The sequence below is a fragment of the Astatotilapia calliptera genome, chromosome 4 (assembly GCF_964374335.1).
Source record: "Astatotilapia calliptera chromosome 4, fAstCal68.1, whole genome shotgun sequence".
NCBI lineage: Eukaryota > Metazoa > Chordata > Actinopteri > Cichliformes > Cichlidae > Astatotilapia > Astatotilapia calliptera.
The window spans coordinates 35897749-35923497 of NC_137425.1; the positions used below are offsets into that span (position 1 = coordinate 35897749).

The 25749-nt window shown below is 39.1% G+C and overlaps 1 protein-coding gene across 2 annotated transcripts in view; it reads right to left on the bottom strand.

Annotated features, from left to right (window-relative positions):
- Window positions 1-375: 375 nt before the first annotated feature.
- The window catches only part of LOC113021483 (junction plakoglobin a-like), a 122712-nt gene continuing 97338 nt past the window's right edge, over window positions 376-25749 (bottom strand). The window contains exons 12-18 of one of the 2 annotated variants that reach the window (XM_080300593.1): window positions 18241-18393; window positions 16785-16904; window positions 14694-14844; window positions 12546-12667; window positions 12023-12065; window positions 6750-6889; window positions 376-5002 (exon numbers count right to left, since the gene is read on the bottom strand). In XM_080300593.1, the coding sequence (XP_080156719.1) occupies window positions 6753-6889; window positions 12023-12065; window positions 12546-12667; window positions 14694-14844; window positions 16785-16904; window positions 18241-18393 (726 nt within the window). In that variant the 3' untranslated portion in view covers window positions 376-5002; window positions 6750-6752. The remainder of the gene's footprint in view (window positions 5003-6749; window positions 6890-12022; window positions 12066-12545; window positions 12668-14693; window positions 14845-16784; window positions 16905-18240; window positions 18394-25749) is intronic. The other variant, XR_013908727.1, reaches the window with a different exon arrangement.

The following is a 25749-nucleotide window of genomic DNA, read 5'->3' on the forward strand; positions in this document are numbered from 1 at the left end:
TGCCCACTACCACACATTTGGACTGATTTGTGACCACTGTTTGGGAGGGATGGTTATATTGTGTATCTGGAATGAATTTTAGGTCTCTACGTCCATCCCATGGGGAATGGGAGCAGTAACAAAGGTGTTGCGTTTATATTTTTGTTGAGTGTATTAATGCATTAATTTTGGGGTTCAGCACACAGAGCTGTAAAAATAACAATTTTAATTCAGCCTAATCATTTTATTACTGAGTGTGCTTAAAACATGTTGTAAATATGTTGAAATGTCTCTTCTCCAGCTGGCTGTAAACCAAAACTCTTAACATGCTCCTGACTTTCTCCAGGGTGGCAAGATTGTACAAAATAAATATTTAATGACTTCACAAAACAAGAATTGGGTACACAAGTTTGAATTTATTTTGGATTTTCTTTAATCCACACAGGATAAAAAGTATACACATATGCTCAAATATATACATGTACCCCACTAATATTTGGTGAAATATCCCTTAGGAAGTTGACAAGATGCTAGTCATCAACAAGCTTCTGGCATAATTCTGGCTGAATAATTGACCAATATTCTTGGCCAAATTAGTAGAGTTCATGTAAATTGGTTGGTTTCCAGGTACGGACCTGGCTTTTAAACATAATCCACAAATTTTCAATATAGTTAAGGTGGGGGCTGTGGGAAGGCTCCTTCATCCATCCATCCATCCTACACTCTTCCACTTATCCAATTCAAGGTTGGGTGGTAGGCGGGGGACTAACCCAGCCTTCATAGGACAGACACTCAACAGGGTGCCAGTCTGTGGCAAGGGTATTCCAGAAGCTTACTTTAACCTGGTTCATCCATTTCAAAACAACTTCTGATATGTGTTTGGAACTTTGGAATTAATCCTCCTCCATTATTCCATCCACTAACAGTCTTCCATTTACCACTACCACTGGCAGCAAAATGACCCCGGAGCATGATGCTACCACCACCATGCTAAAGATTTGTACAGTGTTCTTGGGTTTGAAACCATTACCACTCCTCCAGACATGCAGTTGTGGTCCCGCGTTTATATACACCGATATGAACATGAATGTCAGGCTAATTTCAGGCTTTAACTGTTTTCTTGGAACTGTTTCTTTTCCAGGGTGGAATGATTGTACACCATATTTCTTTAATGACTTAAAAAAACAGTATTGGGTGCACAAGGGATAATACAAATTTTGTATTATCTCTGATGCAAACAGGATAAAAAAAACACACTACCAGTCAAGCGTTTGGACACACCTTCTCATTCAAAGTTTTTCTTTATTTTTACTACTTTCTACATTGTAGATACAAACTGAAGACATCAAATATATGAAGCAAAGATATGGAATTATGTAGCAAAGAGAAACTTGATGACTCTAAATATGTCTGTTATCTGAGTGTGACAATTTCAGACATCTTCAATATGCTGGCAAAGTGGTAACACATTTGACTAGTTAATTTTAGTGTTTTAACTAGTGTTCTCAGCGTTAATCTCGTTAAAATGACGTGCGTGGGGCTTCATGGCGTCAAGGCATTAGCACGGTTAGCTTGTTAATGCGTTAGCGCCGTGCAGCCCTACGCATGGGGTGATCCGCGGTAGCTCAGTAACGGAGATTTGACGCGTTAATGTGGTTATGGCATTAACGTCATTTTATCGAGATTAACGCTTACAGCACTTGTTTTAACTCATGATCTTGAAATATTCTGTCGTTTAGAAATGGCTTCAAGTTTCTCTACTTAGATCCTCATGGAGCTCTTGGACTTTCACATTGTTCTGAGTACTGTCAAACCCGTAAGTGCTTTTAAAAAGTTTTTCTTTTTTGCTGACAAAGAAAAATTACCAGTAACTCATAATTAATGAGAAGTTTATAGGCCCTGGTCTTGCAGAGTTAAAAGACATTGTACAAACTCCAGTATCACTTATTAAAACAGTTAAAGTGGGAGTCTGTTTATATATTTGAGCCTGTTGAGAGAGGTGGAATTAGAGAAAAAAGATTGTCCCCTGGCTTATGTCTCATTACATCTGAGAGAGGGTTAAAGGACTTTACATCTAGCTTTTTATGTTAAAAGTGATAAGGAGTGCTAAAACAGAGTTTAATTGTATGGGTTTGCTAATAGTAAATCTAATAATTAAATTCTTGATCAAAAAATGTAATCAAAATGTAAGAGAGAATTGAGAAGATTTTGCTGTGGACAGAAAACATGCGGTCAAAGTAGCTCTCTATGCAGGTGAAACATGCCGTCCTTAAGCTGTGAAAGCAGAAAAAAAAAACTATCCGAGAAAGTCCTGCAATATTAGGAGTGGCAAAATCTAGAGTTTGGCACATCCTGAGAAAGAAAGAAAGAAAGTGGTGGATGATTGCAGAATGGTTTCCACAGTGACGAGAAACTCCTTCAAAACAGCCAACCAACACTTTCCAGGAGGTAGGAGTATTCATATCAAAGTCTATAGACTTCAGGCTGTCATTGCCAAAACAGGGGTTTCATCCAAGTGTCAGAAATGAAGAGTTTATTTTCAGTTATTTAGTTTGTCCAATTACTTTTGAGCCCCTGAAATGAAGGGATTGTGTTAAAAATGTTTTAGTTCCTGACATTTTTACACAATGTTTTTGTTCAACCCACTAAATTAAAGCTGAAAGTCTGCACTTCACCTGCTGTTGTGTTTCATTGTTGAGTTGTTTCATGTAAAATTCATCTCTGTCCAAACTGGACCTAACTGTTGATGGATTAAAGACGAATCAAAAATAAAGTCAAACTTTTCTTGCTTTTTGAATTCATTAAAGATTCATGCTGAACAATCATTCCACTTTAGAAAAAGGGTAGTTCAAAGATGTAATTAAAAACCTCAAATTACCATGACCTTCATTCCTATAATTAGTGTATGCAAATTTTTGAACAGAACTCTACCACTTATCATTGCAGCCAAAAAGCTCAATCTGCATCTCATCTGATCATAACTTTTATGATCAGATGCATTCGGTCTGTCCATGTAGGCTGCTTCAAATTTCAGTTGAGCTTGAAGGTGCTGATTTTGGAGCAGGGGTCTTGGTCAGCATTCTCTGTCCATAGCAATGTAAAGCCAATAGTTCCCTGTTCATGGCAGGCTTCAGCTTTGGTGGTTCCTGAGTTATTTTTGAACGTCTGAACAATTTTGTGTGATCCAAGGGTGAAACTTTGGGTAATTTCCCAGACCATGGCAAAGTGATGACACGTCAGAAACCTTTCCAGTTACATGTACATGTTTTATGTAAATCTACAATTCTCTTTCTAAGGTAGTTACTGAGCTCCCATTTTTCTGAGTACTGGTCAGTTCAATGTCAAAAAAATCGTTTTATATGGGCAACAAGAAACTACCAAATTATTAAAAGATTTAAGTGAATGTATGTATATTTTTGCCCTGCTTGTGTACCTTTAACCCTGTTGTGGATTAGAGAAAATAAAAAAATAAATTCAAACCTGCTCATCCAATTCTTCTTCTTTAAAGTCATTAAAGATTTATGCTTTACAATTTATTGTCTAAGGAGCTTGGAAAGAAAAATTTACAATTCATTCCAAACTTGAAAAAAAAAACAGTTCAAAGAAATCAAGCCAAAAATGATGAAGAAATGTAAAATTCTACCTACAACTGTATGATCACACTCTGCAACACCACCACCACCTGTCGCCATTTCCAAAGACATACACTTAGACAAGTTTCATATTGAAAACACTGAAATATTGGACATGCCCCTTGCTACAAAGGTAATTTGTAAAAGTGAGCTTTGTTGTCTGACACTGAAGCGGAGGGAATTTGCAATTAACTTCCTGTAGATACCTGACAAGAGTATCTTCTTACTGAAAGTAAAGCTGGGACCATGGTTGGTTTTGTCCTTCACAAGTTTTGCAAATTGTTGGCGTGGTCAAAATTGTTTGTTAAACCCAGATGTGTGTGTGTGTCTTGTTTGTTTTTCAAATCACTGTTTGTAAAGGTGAGGACTGTTTCAATGAGTACACAATATATTACCATGCAACAACCACACATGGACACCCTTAGACATGTGCACTGTTCAAATACACGCAGGAGACATCTACTGGACAGCAGCTTAGGGCTAGGATACACGGGTAGCATTTGGCAGCAATACCGCCAACAGGAGGAAAATGTTTTCTATTAAGTGTTTGGTATTCACAAGACCTCAAATTTTTCATGATGAGTAATGCTGTTGAATCAGTATTCTGGGTCAGAGTTAAGTATAAATTTGAACCACCTGCAGTTTCACCAGTGAACCATGTATGGTATGGTTAGGGTTAAGTTAGATTTAAGACGTAAACTAGCATACTTTCAATAACCGGACTTTATCTCCACTGCATATGAATTTTTGACCAACACTTCATCTGTGATATGATTTTAATTTGGATGTCCGAAATAAGTGCATAGTCACTATACAAGCATAGAACCTAACCCTTACCCTAGCAGCATGTTGTTTTGTTATTTTGAAGAGGCGAATGGAACATATATTTTTCTTATGCAATACACATGGGGAGAGAAATCTAAAGCAATGAGCTGTCAGACATTGCATCACATTTTAGCACTCATGTGATAAAGTTCAACCGATTAAAGTTTTCTGACTTGTTTCTAGATCTTTGCAGATGAAACCATTTGGTAAGGATTCTCAGCTGAGGTTGTCTCACATGTCTCAACTGTCATTGTAAAGCACTTTGACCTATCTAAGAGCTTCAAAAAGTTACCCAAGTAACAATGCCTGAAAACATCAGATATCCTCCATGTTGCCCCAACAGTAAAACATTATAATAAAGTTAGATTTATTTCATTTACAACAACAATAAACATTGTTTAGATAACCAACCAATTTCAATAGTTCTTGATTTCCAAATGGGATTTTTTCCCGTGCTGGAAAAGGTTGATTCCTTTTGTGATGAAAACCTCCAATCTTCCATCCAACGCTCAGGCTTTCTTCCTGTGATTTATTAGTGCTCTCTTTTTCTGTCAGCGTGTTTTTTTCTGCAACACAAAAGAGCAAATGTTCAAGAATGATAAACTGAGTGTTATTATTACAAAAAATATATTATCTGTATTATCATAATACAGTAAAAGGTACAGTAATGAGAAGTACTAGGAGTGCAAATCTCCAGCAGTGCAGCTCACTTTATGGGCAGTATGTAATTTTAAGGTGATACTATTGTATTTTGTATATATTCATTTAGTTACCGTGTGCCAATTTGAAAAATGGCACATGTGAAATGTAAAAGTGAGATCAGAGGTTAAATGTGACACGATATATTGGATATATTGATGCAAACTATAATGTGATATTTAGATTGTCCATATATGATATCCTAACGTATATACACTACCTCACATTTCTGTAAATATTTTATTATATCTTTTTATGGGACAACACTGAAGATATGACACTTTAATACAATGCAAAGTAGTCAGTGTACAGCTTGTATAACAGTGTAAATTTGCTGTGACCTCAAAATAACTCAGCATACAGTCATTAATGTCTAAACTGCTGGCAACAAAAGTGAGTCCACGCCTAACTTGTGCCCAGAGTGTCAATTTTGTGTGTCAGCCATTATTTTCCAACTCTGCCTCTGTTGGCCATGGAGTTCACTAGAGCGTCACAGGCTGCCACTGGAGTCCTCTTCCACTCCTCCTTGATGACGTCATGGAGCTGGTGGATGTTAGAGACCTTGTGCTCCTGCACCTTCCATTTGAGGATGCCCCACAGCTGCTCAATAGGGTTTAAGTCTGTAGACATGCTTGGCCACTCAAGTTACTTTATTTAGCAAGGCACTGGTCTTTTTGGAGGTGTGTTTGGGGTTGTTGAAACACACTGATGAGAAGTGGGCTACTGGAACAAGAAGGCACAGGTGGGCAAGAGATTAAAATAGGGCGCTTTTGGAATTGTTGGAATGCTACTATGCAAGTAGCCCCAGCGGAAGGGGTTACATAAATAGGATGAGGGACCTATGGATTCTTCGCTACCCAGCATCCAGATTGATTGCAAAACAACCAGTAGCTCAGTGTTCCAACATTCAGAAGAAAAAACTGCTCTCACTGAGAAGAACTAAGGGCTCAGAGAAGTACTCAAGAAGATGTGGAGGTGAGTGGCTCCGGCAGAACCCAGGAGCAACATCTGAGATCTCTGTCCAGAAGAGCGCAGTCCTGGCACAGCAAAGATACTGCACAGGACCTTCAAGCTCCAAGGCTTCTGGCAGACAATGCAAGCTTGAAGGATAAAGGGTACCCTGCAGGGGTGAGAGGGGATTTTCTAAATACTGCAATATATCTTTGTCTCCCCTTGGTCAGTGCATACTGTTCAGTTCCCTGGTCTTAGTTTCCGTGTGGTTCCTTGCCAAGAGTTAGTTGAGTTAGTTTTGTCCTTATAATCCTGTTGGCCTATGGCTTTTTGCATCGGCTGAATAAAGGGCTAGCCTTTTGTTAACTTACACCTGCCTTCCTGTGTCTGCATTTGGGTTCATTTGGGTTGTACAATTTATGGATGTTAGTTATGGAAGTTATCCGCTAATTTCTGGTTAAAAAGACAACAACATGGCAGTCTAACATGATAAAATGCAAAATCCAGAAACCAGTGGGTGAACACATACTGGGCATAACCTTCTTCTCATTTACAGTGAGCTTCTTATATGGCTATATATTTGGTCTGACCACTAGCAACTGTGTGTGCATTCACAATAACACTTTAACCTGGACAGAAAGTAAACATCATCGGTATGATTACCTGTTAGAGTGGCTCAGGGTAGGTCTGTCTTGGATCATAAGTCATGTCAGGAATGTAGGGCTCATGGAGGTCGGGGTCTAGCGGCAGGGTGTCCAGTGGCAGATCAGCATAGCCATATGGGGGGTAAGAGCCATCTAACTCTGAGATGCAGACAGACATAACCTGAGTGACTGGTGGTTTGTATTTTTCAAACTATTCAAAATTAAAAACACTGCTCCTAGAGTTACAATGAGGATTTTCTGTCAGCACTATCAAATTAAAACCTTCAGTTCACCTCCATTATGGCTCTTAATTTTAAATTTGTTTTGGAAATTTTAAATGCCATCCCCACACAAACATGGATACATACTGTTACAGTTTCATTGTATCAGATTGTATGATGGAGGGAAGTATATAGACCAGGGGTAGGCAACCTTTCTGATGATGAGTGTGTTGGAATTTAAATATATATACTTAGTGCTTATTTGATTATATTGTTTTATGTATTTTAATAGGAGAGGGCCAACTTTGAGTGTAAACCAGGTCGCAGGCTGACAGGAAACTGCATGCTTTTGCAGAGCTTATGAGGTGAAGACAGAAAGTGAAAGTAACTTAAAATGTGTGTGACGTGCAGCGGACATATATATATAACCAGGCTGGCACTGCTGCTTTCAGACCTGAGCTTGTGTGTTCGTGTGTTCAGGTCTCCGTTCCCGGGAATGTAAAATAAAGATCATTTGTTTGAGCTTTGACCACTTTGAGCCGTGTCTTTCTTTGCCGTGAAGAATACAAAGAACTGGATTTAATAAGTGCCATCTAAAATTTCCTCAGAAGTCAGTGTGCCATATGATTGCATTAGCAATAAATTTAATAACGCTCTGTATTAACAGTTACACACTAGATAGAACCACTTTACAGAATTATATTTGTTCACAGATTTTGGCAGCTATCAGCTATTATGAAAGAAAAAAAGACTTTTTATCCATAACAACAAATGAACTGAACAACAGAAAATACAAATGCTGTTTATGGTCTTCTCACAACAATGATAAGAAAAATAAACTGGGCCAATACGGCATGTTTGTTAATACAGAGACATATGTTAATGTGATCTCTGGTCTCCCACTCAGAGACACAGGTCTCCCAGTGTCCAGCATTCAGAGGCTACCTGAGGACTCGTGAGAGAAAACCTGCTCACACAGACATGTAGAGCCAAATACTGTCAGTAAGGCCTCTGCAATGTTCTGAAGATAGTTAAACTTGTCAGGTAGTGATGTCCAGCAGGTGAACATGCAGCTCCATGAACACACACAGGTAGTGACAGCTCCTGAAGCATTTGAAGTGTCCGAATGTGTAAATTACAACATCGCTTGAAAAAACTGCCAGCTGGCAACGTCCCTTTCACCGGTAGGCTGGGTTATTTTTAGCCAATTACAAGTTGAGTCTGGTAATTGGAGCTGTTAGCTAAGATACTGTCATTAAGAAGCGGCACAACTAATGTTTCTATGCGCGATAATTTGCGATGTGCACCGCTGGCCCGGCCATTTATTTTTTAAAGCACCTCTCAGATTAATTCACTGCGTGTCGTGTCCAGGGCTGGACTGGGACAAAAAATCATCCCGGGCATTTTGACTAGAGACCGGCCCCCCAGGTATTAAAGCCATAAAGACTTTGAATGAAAACAGACGCTGTGGTGACAGTGATGTACAGTCTTGTTGGTATATGTGTGATTTCTATACATTTTACATCAGATAAAAACTTTGGTTGTAAGATTCAGATAATTATTTATTAAAAGCGAAACATTTTAAATGAGAATAAGAAAGAAAAGTATTTCTTTGTGCCCCCCTCTCCCTGTTAATGCCCTACCTGGGCCCCTGGCAACACTTTGCTAGACCCGCCCCTGCACAGTTACCAGCTGTCAGCTACATAAAAAAGGATCCTGGTGTTATTTGTCTCTCAGAAACAGTTCATAACTTCAACTCATCCATGCCACCTAAAAGGTAAACCTGTTTCTCCATCACAGCTCTGATGATTCAGTAAGGACGTCTCCTGGTTTCATCTTCATGTTTCCCTCTCACCACATATCCAAACCATCATGACCAGCAGCTTTACAGCTGTGGCTCCAGCAAACATCAGCTGATACTAGAAATTAATATTAAATACATTCTAACAACAGCTGATCAAGCTTAAACGTGCTGCTGTTGTTTAGCGCGACATCCGCTGGTTTCCTCTTTCTGGCGCAAAGTGGGCGATAAACAAACAAGAGAGACAATCAGCTGATCATTGATCAGTTTCATGATTGAAGTAGAAACAGGAGAGGGAGGGGAGAGAATGAGAGAAGAAGAGGCAGCTGTGCAGCGTAAAGACAGAATAACTTTTTCCATTGTAGCTAAAGTCCGGGACAAACTGTTCCTTTTCAGCTCAATACGAAACGCGTAATATTTTCTCTCAATACGGAACGATTCCATTTTTTACGGGACAGTTGGAAACTCTACTAACTAACCTTATGAATAAAACAAAGTTCACTATCAGTAACATCACAGCACCCACCCAGATGTATAGAAACTCCGTCATGCTAGCTAGCACAACGAAAATAAACTGTACCTAAACTTGGTTTATATCTGACCCAGATAGACTGCAGCTCATAACTTCTTACCTGTAGCTCAGTTCACCTGACACTCGGACCGGCGGCCGCCTCGGGTCTCTCCTCCTCCTGCCTCCCCTTCCCTCATCCACCCTCTGGCCTCTGTGGAAGCTCCGCCAGAGCCACCACCAAACAACTGAGTTATTTTTACACGTCAGCCAGCACCTGGCCAATCCACCACCTCTCATTGTTCATGCCGTTACAAGAAAAAAAGTCATCGGCCCATAAAAATCACCATCGACCCACCGGTATGCCTGATGGCCAGTCCAGCTATGGTCGTGTCATCAACCCTTCGCGTGCCAGCTGTGGCACGTGTGCTCAGGGTTGCCGACCCCTGATATAGACAGAGGAAACTTTTTTAGCTTCCATTTCCCCCCTGCTTTTCTTAGCAATCATATTTTTTCAACCATCCCCTCTTCATCATCCCCTGAAGACGGCCGTAGTGATAGAGAGCACAGAAACAGCTCTCACTAAAGTCATCAGTGACTCACAGAGACTTTCAGTTTTAGTTCTACTATTTCACTGCTGCCTTCAACACTGTTGATCATGACAATTTCATTCAAAGACTTCGTGACTCAGTTGGTTTAACAGGTCCAGTTCTCAGTTGTTTTTCATCATATCACATCGAATCATATCATATCAAAATCTCTGTTTTAATTAGCAGTTTTAGACCTATATATAAATATTTTCTCAGTGGTTCCTCAAGGGTCTATTTTTTGTTTATTATTCTTTAACCTTTACATGCTTCTTCTTACTACTCTCACAAACAATCATCTAGCCAATCTTATGTTGATGATATACAATTGTGCTAATATTTTTTTTCTTCTGATGATTGAACCTCTGTTCACAAACTAATGAGGTGCGCCGATGACATTAATTTGTTGGATGCCTCAAAACTTTTGGGAATTAAACAGAGACAGAAATATTTGCTGTTGGTCCAAAATGTTAGAGACTGACAAACTGCTCATATATACTACCCCTGTCTCTGAAACAAGTCAACAACCTTGGCATCATTTTGGAGAGTTTTAATAGTTACATCAAAAAAGGTCACCACAATTACTCTCCTTCACTTACAAATATATGGTTAGGTTAGAAAGGTTAGAAAATTCTAGTCTCAAACTGACTATAAGATATTGGTCCATGTATTCATATCAAGCAGGTCTGTTTGCAGGATTATCCAAATCCTGATGTTCATTCAATACGTAGCAGTCAGAGTTCTTGTATGCAAAAATCTGACCATATTCCCCCAGTATTGAAGTCACATTGTTGGCTCCTGTGATCTATGTCCTTTCTTTTGAGTGGTGGTGTGACTACAGCACATTTGAGAGAAACAGAGGTGAATGTTGGATCTACGGACAGGTCGGCCACTGAAGGTATTTATTAGTGGAAAGTGTTATAGCGCTAAGAAAAATAAAGAAAATAAGCAAAAGATGCACATTTTGGAGGAAAAGATAGGTAAATGGAAAGACAATTAGCAGGGAAATTTGATGATAATACATTTAAAGAGATTTGTTGGCTTAAGGGTAACCTTCATGAAATTTATAACAGAAATGCGGAGCATGCAATCTTTCATCTTAAAACAAATTTGTATGCGAATGGTGAGAAGACAGGCAGACTATTAGCCAGACAACTTAAGCAAATAGACAACCAGAATGTTATCACGGCAATTAAAAAGGATGATAAATTAGTTATATCCTCTTTGGAGATCAGCATGATTTTTTAAAATATTTTATCAAGACTTATACACGTCTGATAACAAAGTAAGTATGGACCTGCTGAACACGTTCTTTGATAAAATGACAATACCACAAATTTCACAGGGGGTAGGGACACATGGGAAATTCCCCTAACAGAGACAGATGTAAAGGAAGCTATCCATGCAATGAAAACCAGAAGGACACCGGGAATCTCAGCTCAGCTTCTCAGCAGTTTTATCACAAATTTATAGCTTTGCTATGTTAATTTTTAACTTAAGTATAACATGAAGCTTTTGGATATGGACTGCTTCCTGTAAGTTGTATTTAGGCAGTAATATCACTAACTCCAAAAGGCGATTTAACTGATCCAGGTATTTACAGAGTGATAGGTTTAACCAATGTGGATTGCACAATTCTATCCAAAGTATTAGCAGCAAGGCTGGAGGTTGTACTACCAAAAAATATTCATAAAGATCAAGTAGGGTTTGTCAAGAATATAATATAAGGATAATATGAGTAGATTACTACTCCTGCTGTGGCTAAACAGAAATAACACAAATCCTGTGTTGGATATATCTTTAGATGCACAGAAGGCTTTTGATAGGGGCCAGCTTCCCCGCTGACCCCAGCAGGCCTGGGCCCCATCAAGGCTATGGGGCCCAGGCTCATCTGGACCGGGGCCCACAGCAGCCTGGGGCAGCCGGCAGTTGTGATTTGGCGCTATATAAATAAAATTGAATTGAGTTGAAATGGCTTGATTAGGCAAACATTGGGCAGGGAAGACTGATATAGATTGGATTTTAATAGAACAAGAGCTTGCATCTCAGTTCACACCAATCGATATTTTATCACCAAAAGTAAACAAACAGTGTAAGATACAAAATCCTACTTTGAAGTTTTGGAAAACACAATGTGCTCTGAAACACAATTTTCTTGTGCATCAAAGTACTTACCATCTGGAAGATACGTAGGCTCCAAAGGAACTGCAGTATGGGCCTGTGAAGACATTGTTAGACATAAATACAATAATACATTTCACTCGAAAAAAGTAAAACATTACCTATTATTTAAATGTAATACATTACATCACTTAGTTATTCCCCAGAGGAATCACTGCATAATATGGCCTGAGATGTATTATCACATAATTAGCCTTTAACAGTATACACCTTAGGCCACAGTCAAATAATAAAATTAATTAATAATAGAATCTGATGACTTCCAGTTATACCACAGCAAGTAAATAATATTAGTAGATCTAAAAGGAGACAGGCATGCTAAGTTTCTGAATCTGTCAAGTCAACTAGTAATTATCTGCCTTTGCCAAATTTTAAGAAAGAGCAGGTTGGAAGTTAGTCCGCAGATGATTAAGACAAACCGAAATGAGGTTAACACTCTTTAAGAGTGGGTGTGGCTTTTGTGCCAACACCTCTGCACACAAAAGCACACAGACATCCACAAACATAGGTATTTTACCATTTCCCAGGCAGCAGGGTCATGCTTGAACAGCGAATGTGTAAGCTCCACTGACACTCTCTTCCTGTAGTCGGAACTCTTGTCTTCTGAAATGCGGAACAACACTGCTGCGGCATAGGTAGCTGCAGGGAGATGGCAGCATCAGTTATTTACAAACAGAATTAATTATCAAGTCCTTTCACGAATGAACATATTTTGAGTGTAAGGAAGCTTCTGTGTTACAGAAGTGTATATGCATATAGATCCATGATGGACTGTGTTCCTAAACCTCTGGATGGGGCCTGGGATGTTGAGAGCTCTGCACAATATCTTGACTGCACTCTTTTGGATACAGACCTCCAATCTTGTTCCTTAAATCTGCTGGAGCCACTCTTCAAGTCTACCACTGGGACCACTTTGGACTTTACCTTCCACATCTGCTCCAGATATTCCTTCAGCAGAGGGCACTTTTGGATTTTGTGGTAGTTGGTGTAATGTTTAGTGGAAGTTTAGTGTTTAAATCGATGACTGTTCCAGTCTGCACGCCAGATATCCTTGGGCAAGATGCTAACCCCAGGTTGCTCTCCGATCCATCTATTGGAGCTTTAATGTGTGTAAATGTTAGATAGAAAGCACTTAGGAATGTATAAAAGTTCTGTATGAATAAAGTGCTTTGAGTGCTCAGGTAGAGTAGAACAGCACTACACAAGAACCAGTCCATTTACCAGAACTAGTCCAGCTGTTGTTGGATAGGATTGCCACATCTATCACAACTGTGGTTTTCTGCTCCTTGTCTAGTTCATTGGCCTACAGCTGCTTTTTTGTCTGGAACTTGTAATCCCACAGGACCTTAATCCTGTTCATCTCAGCAACCATTGGTAGTATCTTGGTGTGTTCTTGTCCATATGCTGCACAAGTGTTCCTACATACTACCCCAGACATTTGGTTGTGCTTCTCAGTGTATAAGGTCCCAGCTTGAGTGTTACATCATGCTACCATTAGTTGGATAGCCTCCAGGGCACCTATGCACAGCCTGGGTCCTAACAGGTGTGTTAGACTCCAACTCTGTGCATCTGGTGCTTATGACCTGTTCTTGTGCTGCCATGATCGGAACCTTTTTGCTTTTAGTTCAGGCTTTAATAACCGCTGGTAGGATTTCTTGATGTCTGCTACTTACTCTGTCAATGACCCATAGCATGTAGGTGCTTGGCCGTCCATAACTGCTGCTCTTCCTCACCTTCTGTTTTCAGCTGCCTGAGGCATTTTTGGAGCAGATTGGTGGATTCTAAATGTTTCATCCTGGACTCATCCTGGCTCTGACGTTCACTAATCCTCATGGCTCAAGGTGCTGGACTTTGGGTGGAGACCTCAATGCACCTCCTATGGTCATCTAATTATTCCTGCTGAGTATGTGATGACTAGTAGGGTCTATGTATTCATGGCTTGGATTTTCTTCATAGCATTTATCTGGGTTCTCAAAACCTGTCTCATCTTCTGGAGCCATTTGGCTGTTACTGAGATTTGCACATTGTCATCATAGTTCATATTGGCATGTGGGAGACCCAGGTATTTGTAGTTATCCTGTATGTCTGCTGTTCTTTCCCTTTACAAATCCACCCATTTAGTCTGCATCAACGTTCCTGTCTTTGCATCCATTCAGCAGAACATTCTTGATGTGAGGCAACAGTGCTAACCAGCACCACCATGCTGCCTCATTTACAATTCCACTTTACCTTTTCTTTTCTTTCTTTTCCTTTTTTATTATTATTTTAAGGAGCATAAAATAATCCAGAAGAACAAGGGGCTGAAGGAATATCTGTAGCAGATGTGGAAGGTAAGTCCAAAATAGTCAAAGTGGTGGGAGGGAGCTATAGATATATCTGAGGTATTTTAACGGGCACAATTGGCATGGCCTACTAAATGACTCATAAGCTACATTTCCAGTTTCACCCATTATTAAATGCAGCAAATAGCACTCATGATACACTGACAGGTTTTTCCCACATTCACCGTTTTACTACCAAAAAGCCTTGAGCTTCTTTTTTCTTAACTTACAAAAAAATAAAAAGCCATAGTGGAAATAAAAATTGAACATAACGTCTTTGATGTCGGATGAATTTTGTTGTTTCAAGCAACAAGTTTTTCTCCTGCTAAATTTTCAGAACCTACCAATTCCCTCGTTGTTTGAGTGCAGCAGCTCCATGAGTGGTGCTGATGCTCCTTCTGCATCTATGAGCTCTGCAGAGTGTTTGTCCAGGGCTAGCTCACACAGTACTCCTGCAGACACTCTTTTCACATTCTCCACATACGAATACAGCAGCTGGACAGACACACACAGACACATAGATACATAAATCCTGACATTTCCCAACACACATTACTTTTTTGGCTATCCTTATTACCAAAAACATTAGTACCTAAATCAGTGCAGATGCTTTGTATAGGTGATTGAGGCTTGTAGTAAAAATCATTTTAGTGCTAAGTTACATTAGAAAAGCTCTATATAAGTAAGAGTCCACTTACACACTGATGCCAGTGTCGTGAGAATCCGAATCTGAATTGTCAGAATTTTTAAAGTTGGCTTTTTTGTGTGACGCACACAGCAGGAAACGTTCGCCGTCAGAGGTGTTTTCTTTACTGAGTATACTTTGTGTGTTTTTGCAAGTCTTACTAAATCACAAAGAAGGCAAGATGCACTTAATTCATGTTTGCCATGCCAGCAAGTTCTGTTTGCCCGACTAGAGTGTTTTTTGACACAAGACAGTGATGTTGTGGTTACTGTTGGATCACAAAACGAAGGTTCTGAGTTTGAATCTACTGGCTAGCTAGTAGCATTCTTTTTTGGGTTGCATGTTTTCCCTGTGTGAGTTTCAGAGGTGAGAAGCAACTAAGTACAAATATTTTGTCACTGTAATGAAGTATAATTTTTAAGTATCTGTACTGTACTTGAGTATTATTTTTTCTGACACATTTGAATGTTTTAAAGGAACAGTCAGTCATTTTTTAGGTTATTTAACAGGAACATATCCCTTAAATGTGTGCCCTTCAAGGATATCTGTCATGTGGACTGGAGCAGCCATTCCAATTACCAGCCTTCTAATTAAATTGGCCTCTTGGGTGCATGTGTTGGTGTACGTGAGTATATGAGCTGTAAATAGTGAGTATGACTTATAGTATAACTCGAGTGCTATTAAAACTGAGGGGACACACACAAGCATGAGACCCTGGTCAAGAGTGCTCATCTACACGTCTCCCCCCAAACCCTCCATGTCTAAGGTGCATGTAAAATTGAGAGGCAGATACCAGTGAAGACGTGATTAGGACTGCCTTGGCAGCTCTGCCCATTAACCACTGGGTAACAAACCTGCCCCCAAAGGTCCTTTGTGTATGGTTATGTGTCATGAAATGTAATGACTGTAGTGTAATAAAAAGGAGGGACAGATGGCTGCACATCACAGCCAGGAAGGCCATGTGGATGGCCCTACCAACTGTGGTCTATGCTCCACAGTTACACATGTTCACTTTAATTTTTGGAATGACACTATCATCCTAGAGGTATTCATTGAATGAAAGACGAAGAACTCAGCTATGAGGGCTCTGAGCAGGACTCACATTATCTCTGTTTTATCTAGTAGTTTTAGGTACTTGTATAATCTTTTGCATTTAGTCATTTAATATTCATGAAAGATGAAGTTGAAATACTTTGTCTAGAAACATCAGTCTGTCACAGAAAAACTGATGTTCAAATCTACTAGAACAACTTTAGCTGGACATTTATATTTAGGATGGAAATATATGAAATCCTACTGGCTTTAAACTCCACAGTGTGTATTTAGTGGTATGGGAACCAAATGTTTTTAGCAAGAAAGTCAGCAGTTTCTGTAGGAGCCTGTAATCTTAATGACATGTCTGCCTTGATGTGACTATTGTTGTGATTTGGTAAATGGAGTGGTTCTTATATAGCGCTTTTCTACTCTACTTGAGCACTCAAAGTGCTTTATACAACGAACTCATTCACCCAATCACATCCATTCACACAAGCACCTTTTTAAAACTGTTTAGTGCTTACTGTCTGACATTCACACACATTCACACTCCGATGGATGCATCGGAGAGCAACATGGGGTTAGTGTCTTGCCCAAGGATATTTGGCATGCATGGATCGAACCATCGGACCTGCTCTACCACCTGAGCTACAGCCACCACCATTTGGCAGTTTATAAATAAAATTGAATTGAATATGCATGCATGTGAATGTACCTGTACAAACAGTGGTATGGTCTGCATGCTGGCAATCTCTCCTCTGTTTATAGGGTCTCTGGCCAAAATATGAAGCGCTCCTGTGCAGCCCTCTACTATTTCCTCCATGCGAACGCCATCCTGAAACCAGGAAAAGTGAAGAAAGTCATGCATACAACCATCAAGCAAAGAAACAAAGCAGAGGACCTCTAAATACAGTAGAAGAATTATTATTAGACCTTTTGTTTTATTTTATTTTTTGACACATCATTGTTAGTAGGTGCTTGGAGAAAAGCAACATAAATACTGTGATGCCAAGGATTCCCAGCCAAGTGTCAGAGGGTTCCAACAATGTCACTGCTCATGATCAAATAGTTGATCTCAAACATCAACATGCTGTTGTAGTTTTATTCAGCGTTAGTCTCCCACTGTACAAAAATAAGCAAAACTGCACAATTACTTTTAGAACATTTGCTTCTCTCTCTGCCCCGTAGTTTTCATCTGAACTTCAGCAACTTAAAGCTGCCCTCGTGCACTCCGCTCTTCTTCAGCTTCCCTTCTGTCTCTTCCACCTGCTCACCTGACTTCCATGGGACTCAGAACCTTTAGCTGTTCTCCCCCAAGATTTTGGATGCACTTCCTCCAGATCCCCGGACTGCAAACTCTCTCTCTACTTTTAAATCACATCTCAAAACCCATCTATTCAAAATTGCATACCCTTCATCATGATTCCGTTTTAGTCAATTTTTTATTACCTTTTTTAGCTTTTATACTTTCGTACTTGTTTTTTATTTTTCATATACCTTATTTTTTTTAATTTTTTCGTACTAATGCGAGGTGACCTTGAGGGTCTTTAAAGGCACCTATAAATAAAATGTATTATTATTATTGTTAATATTATTATAATAAAACAGCTTTTATAACTTTCACTGACAAAAAAGTCACAAATTATAAACCTAATGGAATAAAACAAAGATTAATATGAAAAACAGAAGATGAACCATCTAGTCCTCATATATGTTTAGAATAGCTCTGAACTGGCCTTGCCTTAAACCGTCACCATCAACTGCAGAAGTCTAGGCTCAAAAAAACTGAAATCTAAACTTAGATTATTAAATCAATGTCACAGCTCACCTGTGAGCAATAAACATTAAATAACTTGTTGAGATTCAATGTTTGTGCATCAGTAGTGGGTCCTGCAGTACTAAATGATACCAAAGAGAGCGGCTCACTCCAGGTTCAACATTTCTGCTTTATTTCACATTTTATACTCTGCTCTGTTTGTGCGCACACAGCGAATGTGTCTTTGTACTTGTACTACTCATGCATGTCTAAATTCCAACCCCGCATCACAGATGAAACCTGTCAATGCATTCCTGTTATCTTCTTTCTACCTACCCTCATTTCCTTACTTATGTGAAGATTGGTGGCTGAATTTCCATGTGTGTGTGTGTGTGTGTGTGCGCGCTCTCCATACCTGGTATGTGTGCTGTGTAGAGGAGGCATGTCTTTGTGTATCCTGGTGAGCTTTGAGCAGCAGGTTCACCAGTCGTGGAATTGCACCTGCCTCTCTCAGTGATGCCTGATTAGCTGGGCACAGTGCGAGATTCCGGATGAGTCCAACTGTGGCCTGGACACAGAAGAGAGATCAAGACTTGTTTCTGAAGGTTATACATGTAGCAAATCCAAATGGTACATCCTGTTACTGTTTGAGCATTCACTCATCTGCACTAAAGTTTGCTGACCAGAGTGTGGTGCTACATATCTAAGGAAACCACAAGGATGAGAGAAAAAGTTTTCTGCTGCTGCTCATTGATAAAGTTGGGCTGAGGTTAAGCATCCTGACATCAGTGACAGCTCAGTTCTGTTTTGCTACCACTATTAACGCTCTGTAGTTTTCAAGCACTACATGCAGGCTTGCTGATATTTCAGAGGGAGTATTTCCTCCTTCAAAAGTAGATACATGTTATATTTATATGAACGTTCAAAGTTCCCAGTCCACCACACTACTATCAGGTCCAATCATCCCCAGGACCATAGCAATCTTTGCAAACCATATATATATATATATATATATATATATATATATATATATATATATATATATATATATATATATATATATATATATATGTGTGTGTGTGTGTGTGTGTGTGTGTGTGTGTGTGTGTGTCAATTTTTGTGTGGTGGAACTTCAGGTTCAGCCAATATGATGCCAAAAAGTGCACTGCTGGAGTTGTCACTTGAGGGTCATCCCAAAATCTAGTCAATTTTCACAGACACCCATTGTTAGCTATTGTAAAACTGCGGTCAACAATGTAGCAGCAGTTAGATTAAGGCAGATATGTGGACATCCGTTAACAGTGATGTCTACCTGTTACCTGCCCATTTATACTTGCCTGTCTCTAGTCCATTCTCTCACCCTTTAATGAAGCCACTGTGGAGTTGTCAGAGGAAAAAAGCATATCAGGTATCAAGTATTATGACAAATGGTAGAGCAGATGCTGGAGTAGGCAAAGCAGTCAGCAGTCCTACTGACACAGGAACTGGGTGAGCACTTCATCAGGCTCCTAAGAGAAAAGTTTCAAAACCTGCAAAGCACGATCATCATGCTGCTGGCCACCTCGCTGGATCCTCGCTTTAAACAAATTGGTTTCTTTAGCCCCAGAATGGCCAGTGAGGCTGTCAAAGGACTAACATCTGAATGTACTACTGTTTTGATGTCCCGGTCAACTCCAGCAGCAGCGTCAGCATCAACATTATTACAGGATGCCGTAGCTGACAGACCTGGTAATTATTTTTACTTTGTTTTGCAGCCAGTCTAGATTACTTATGTGCCTTACACAATCTGTTTATGCTTCTCAGGAAACAAACTTTGGTTATTTAGATGCCACAGTAAAGGAGACCCAGAGAAACCACATCATTGCTGATACCACAGTGGAAGTCCAAAGATAGTTGGCAGAAGCAAACATTCCCAGAATGGAGGACCCACTTCAGTTTGGAAGGGGCAACATAAGATTTATGCCAACTTGTACAAACTTGCTGTGGAGTTCTTATGCCTCATCTGTACTCCTCTGAAAGAAACCCCAGGACAGTTGAACACATTTTGTTCCTGAATAAAAACCGTTTAAAAACAGTTGTTCCCCTGTCATTATTAATTATTTAAATGTTGACAAAATTATTTATTGATAAACATTTGACAGTTAATATTAGGTTCAATTGTATTGTCATGGTATATAGCCTTATTACACCAAACAAAAATAGAAATTTTGTTTATATGAATGAATACATGCATTTAAGATAAGTTGATTTCTTTTACTTGGCAGTCTAAAATTTTGCAACATATTTACCTTCATATTTTATCATAGTAGGCAGTAGCTGAAATTTGGAGAATCACAGCATTTTGAATTCGGTCAGTTAGAGCTCTCCACTGCTTATTGGGCAGTACTCAGGATCAGAGAATGCACTTTTTACACAGGGAGCCGATCTAGACTTCCAGTATCCAGACACAGATCACATACCTCACTTCCTAAAAATAAGCCTGAATTGAGTTGGCAATGCTGTCTGACTGAGCATCAGAAGTGCAACCAGCACTTCTTTGCTTGTGTGTATGTGTGTGTTTCTCTGTGTACCGAATAATGTGTGTACCACTATTATTTGGGTATTAAAGCTGTGACATCCAAAAGCCCCACTGCTGCACTGTGAGTGTGCTTGCTACCAGAAATACTCACTATCACGTGAAATGTGGATTGATTGTAGAAAACAGTCCAAATAGTGCCGTGAACAGTTATGCAATATATTACCTTGTTTATTTATTTGTATTCTTATATCCGACTGTTTTATGGAATTCCTGAAAATATTGATCTTTGAGTGTGTGTTCAGGTGCAGTGGTGATCTGAGATCAATTCTAATATCAGCATTCCCACTGGTGGCATAGATGAAAATCTAATAGTAAAATATACTTCACTGTTACTGTTCACTGTTACAACTTACTGTTTTTATCACGTATTAGGACTCCACACTGATTTTCAATTGGTTACAATTTTTTTTTGTTTTCACTTTTTGACTGGCACCTTCTTTAGATACACCTAAAAATGCTCAGTCTGCTGTTGCAGCATTTATAATCAGTGGGCATTTGTGTTGTGTTGCAGTAGAAAGCAATTTTGCAATCCAGTGTGACCTCTTACCAGTGATGGGAATAACGGCGTTAATAACGGCGTTACTTTCTTCAATAACGAGTAATCGAACTAATTACTATTTCTATTGTTACAACGCCGTTACCATTACCAAGAAGAAAATGTGGTGCGGTCGCATTACTATTTTTCAACAAACAGAAGCCGTCTTCCGCTTACCGCATCTTATATCAGTTGTATGGAAGTAGCTGTTTATGTAAGTAATCTGGACACTACAGCTTTAAGCAGCTGCGCGCGCTCGCGTGGACGGCAATCACAGACGATCACTTTCTGGCACAACACCTGGAGCTAAGGGGGCAAAACGATCGCACGAGTGCTGCTGTTTAACTGAGGAAGAATAAAGTAGTTGTGGTAAGCCAATCACACGACCACTTTAAGATGACAAAGCAACAAGGTGCCAGTTTTTAAATTGTGTTGATAGGCCACGTAAAACCAGAGTCATGATAAACAATATATACGCGACATTTTTTCAGCGAGACCTCTCTGCTTATGAGCAAAACAAAACAAAAACAAAACAAAAACCAGCCCGTTTGTGTTGGTGGAAAAATGCAACATGCCGACCAATCAAAAAATGATACGGCAACATGACATTTGGTTGTTTAAGAAGAGGGGGAAGTTTTTGGAGTGTGTTGTCTTGTGTAGTTAGTGTGTGTTGTGTGTCAGAACAATGAGGCGACTGCTGAATGAAAACAGGAGTGATGCTGTCAGGCCCGCAGGTATCAGGCTGTGATGTTCTCGTTTATAGTAGACAGAAATTATTTTTTTGGAGAGGAACAAATAATTTGTGTGGCATCTTATTGAATGCAGAACACCTGATTGTTATCTAAATAGTTTGAAATGGTTATTTAAAAAATCAAGGTAAAAGGTAAATGGCTGCAAATAACTTTGTTGTTTGCAAAACTTGTGCATATGATATTAAAATCAACAATTTATATTTGCATTTAAAGTTATAAATATGATTCAATAAACATGTTTGTGGCTGTTACAGTAAAAAAAATATTTTTTTGTACTCGGATTTTATGTTTTTTTGTCTGATTTTAGATCAATTGTGTTAATACAGTCTGTCAAAATGAAAACACAACTGTAAATTCAGACACGTGAGGTTGTGCTGAAAAGGATGATGCCAAACAAGGCAAAGTAAATAGTTTTTAAAGGTGAAATGCAGAGGGAAAATCAAAAGTAGTTAAAAATGGCCAATTATACCCTGGACCCCATGGTTAAACTTTTTTTTTAAAGTAACACAATAGTTACTTTTCAAGTAATTAATTACTTTTAGAATCTTGTAACTCAGTTACTTTTGTGAAGAAGTAACTAGTAACTATAATTAATTACTTTTTCAAAGTAACTTGCGCAGCACTGCCTCTTACATACAAGTGGAACTCAATGTCAGATTGAGAAAGGTAAAGGGATCATATAAAACATGAGAAAATCTGGAATGGTATGAAAAACTATCAGAGGATGCAGGAATGGTGCTCTAGATGGGGACACGGTGTGAGCAAATCTGTTGATGTTTTTGTTTTTTTAACAGATTTGATAACATTGTCACTGCCAGTAATGCCTGGCCTAGTGGCACTTCCCCCAACTATCTGAGATACACAAACCGTCCTCATTTCCCCCACGATGCACAGAAGCATCCTCACTCCCTGACAGCTTCCAGGACCTCGAGACTCCTCCAATATGTTATGTTATGGTGGACCATAACATCTTATTATTAAGACTTAAGCACACTGTGGGTATGAGAGGCACTGCCCTTGACTTGTTTAAATCATACCTCTCTGACAGGTCCTTTTCGGTTAACTTGGGCACCTTCTTCTCTTCCTCTGTTGCGGTGTACCTCAAGGATCAGTTTTAGGCCCTATTCTTTTCTCATTGTATTTGCTCCCTCTAGGCGCAATCTTTGAAAAATACAATATTGCCTTTCACTGTTACGCAGATGACATACAGATCTATTTTGAACTTACTAATGAGCTTGCTGTGTCTCTGCATTACTTTCGAGAATGCATGCGTGAGGTCAAAGAATGGTTCCTGAGTAATTCCCTTGTCTTAAACGATAAGAAGACTGAGATTGTGGTGTTCGACAGTAAAATCCCTCGTGTCCAACTTCGTGCTGCTTTGGGTCCCTTTGCTAGCTCTTCCTGTGACTATGTCAGTAACTTAGGTGTATTGCTGGATAGCTTGCTCAAACTCGATAAGCAAGTCAGAGAAATGACAAGGCATGCAAGGGTTGCCACCCTTGGCTAAAAAAAACAAAACTATCAGACAATCAGAGACGACTTATGGACCTCAGGTTCAATCCAAAGGCATACAGTAAAAGAAGATCTACACTTGTAAGATTTGTATTTTTGACTTTTAATCAACTTTAAAGTTAACAACCATTAAAGGAAGCTCAAACAGGACTCCTGTTTGAATGGAAGTCATTGGCGAAGGCTGGGGAGCTTATCCAGGAGATGGCCCCTGACGCCTGAGAAACAGCATATGACTGCATTTAAGAAAGGGAGTGTTTCTAAAAATAGAATCTCCTGGTATAAAATTGTTTGGGGAAAAAGACAGGAAGAAGATGATGAAGGTTTTGTGAGAAGAACATGATTATGTGCCTACAGAGACACATGCAGGTAGCAACATCAGACTTGTGGAGAGGATTCCCTGCCAGAGGAAGTTGTGGAATGTAAGGACTATAGTCAGGGGTGCACATAAGTGGTCTGCAGGTGCTTCACATGTCTTAAAACATAATTGCCAATAATCATAGTTTGTTCCTCAGTAGGTATGGAAAAATAATTACAGATGTCAATTGGATGGTAGTTTGCTGGGGGCTTTCTCTGCACCCTTACTCAACCATCCTGTTTTCCTAGCTGCTCAGGAATCCTGGGATAACTGTACAGGATCAACAGGACCCCAAGACCATACATCAGGAATTCAATGGGGATGTGGCAAACAACATTAGAGACTAACTGAAGGCCAACAGCACAAATTACTATCAAATGCGGGATTTACCAAGAAGATGCTCTGTCCCCGCTGCTGTTATAGGTCTGAACCCCCACAGCCAAATTAACAACTTGGCTACTGGAGCAATTGTCAGCCACCTCCTCTACATCAAGCTGTATGCCATGAGTGAATCACATCGATTCACTGGTCCATACCACTGGGATCTACAGCAACGACATCAGAATGTCCTTCGGACTGCAGAAGTACAGTTGCATGGTAACTAGGAGAGGGAAAATAGTGGCATCAGTTTAGCTCACTGCATTGACCACATTCCATATGGCTGAGAACCATATAATTATGATATAATTATTAATTAATAAATTCATTTTCTTTTGGATGTGATATTTAAACAACTATTTTTATTGTTCCAGAATTTTCTTATTGGTATCTGCTTCAACAGTTACTTACATTTATTTTTATATCAAGAAAAGTACTTAGCTTAGAAATGGGCTTAGAAATGTCAGTGTGTTTAGCCTGTCAAGGGGATTAATAAAACTAAGAAATAAAGAAACAAAACAAAAAACAAAAAAAATAGATGGCCAAATTTAATGTAATTTGGTAGAGAAGTGGGGCATGGATCAACAAAGCAGTGTAGTTTGGTGTAGGTCTGGTCTTTGTACCAAGAAAAAAACAACTGACATAGGACACGGGTCTTTAAACTCTATGGGTGTTTGAAATGATTTATTTATATATAGAACAAAAAACCTTAAAGATTCTGCAATGAGAATATAAACAGAGTCACAATAGAGCTTTTTTAAACACAAATAGTCACCTTGTGATGAAATGTGTGTGTTTCAGTTTAATGGTAAATGGACTGATTCTTATATAAAGCGCTTTTCTACTCTCCTGGAGTACTCTATACAACATGCCACATCCACATTCACACAAGCACTGTCTTCTATGCTTTTAAGTGCTTTCTAACTACCATTCATACACATTCATATTCAAATGGATGCATCAGAGAGCAACTGGGGGTTAGTATCTTGCCCATAGATTCATTTATTTATTTATTTAGGACAGTGCATGTTAATGAACATAAATGTAAAAAAAAAAAATTACATGAATGTAAACATACCAGATTATAGCCAAGGGCTAATTTCCATCTGTTGTCCTTAAGCATAAAAATAGACATAATAATTCATAAAAATTCATCATTCATTCATAATAAAAACTCCATCACCAAACTTACACATACACACCATTCTGTTCCCAAATAAAACATTAAAACTATACAACTTATACAAGATATTTGGCAGGATATCCTTGGGGATATCTAGGGGTAGCCGGGGATCGAACTACCAACCTTCCAATCAGTAGATGACCTGCTCTACCTGTGGAGTGAAACAATTATGTGAAAAACAATAAGTACAATGTAAGCTCAAAACAGCAGGGAAGTCTAGATTGGAATAATAGTAGTCTTACATAGTACAACACAGCAATGTCTAATGCATGTTGCTATGCTGTGTATACTATTGCTGTTCAGACAAAAAGAAGCAACATGAAGAGGTTGCATTACTGAACTGTGTTATATTCAGGATTCTAAAAGAAGGTGAAGATCTTCCTGCTAAATACAGTGCATGTATATACTTATAATAACTAAACTGAACTGAACAGGTAGTTTTACCAATGTTACCAGTTTACTGAATGATTACTGCAATTATTATGCAGGCAAAAGGCCTCTGCAAATACCAAGTGGATTATCAATATGTTGTTCTTGTGCACCTCTGTTCACTGATGAATCACCTTGCAGGCTTTTAAATTGTCTTTCTTTTCAATTTTTACTTCAGTAAATAGGACCCTGGTACAATGAG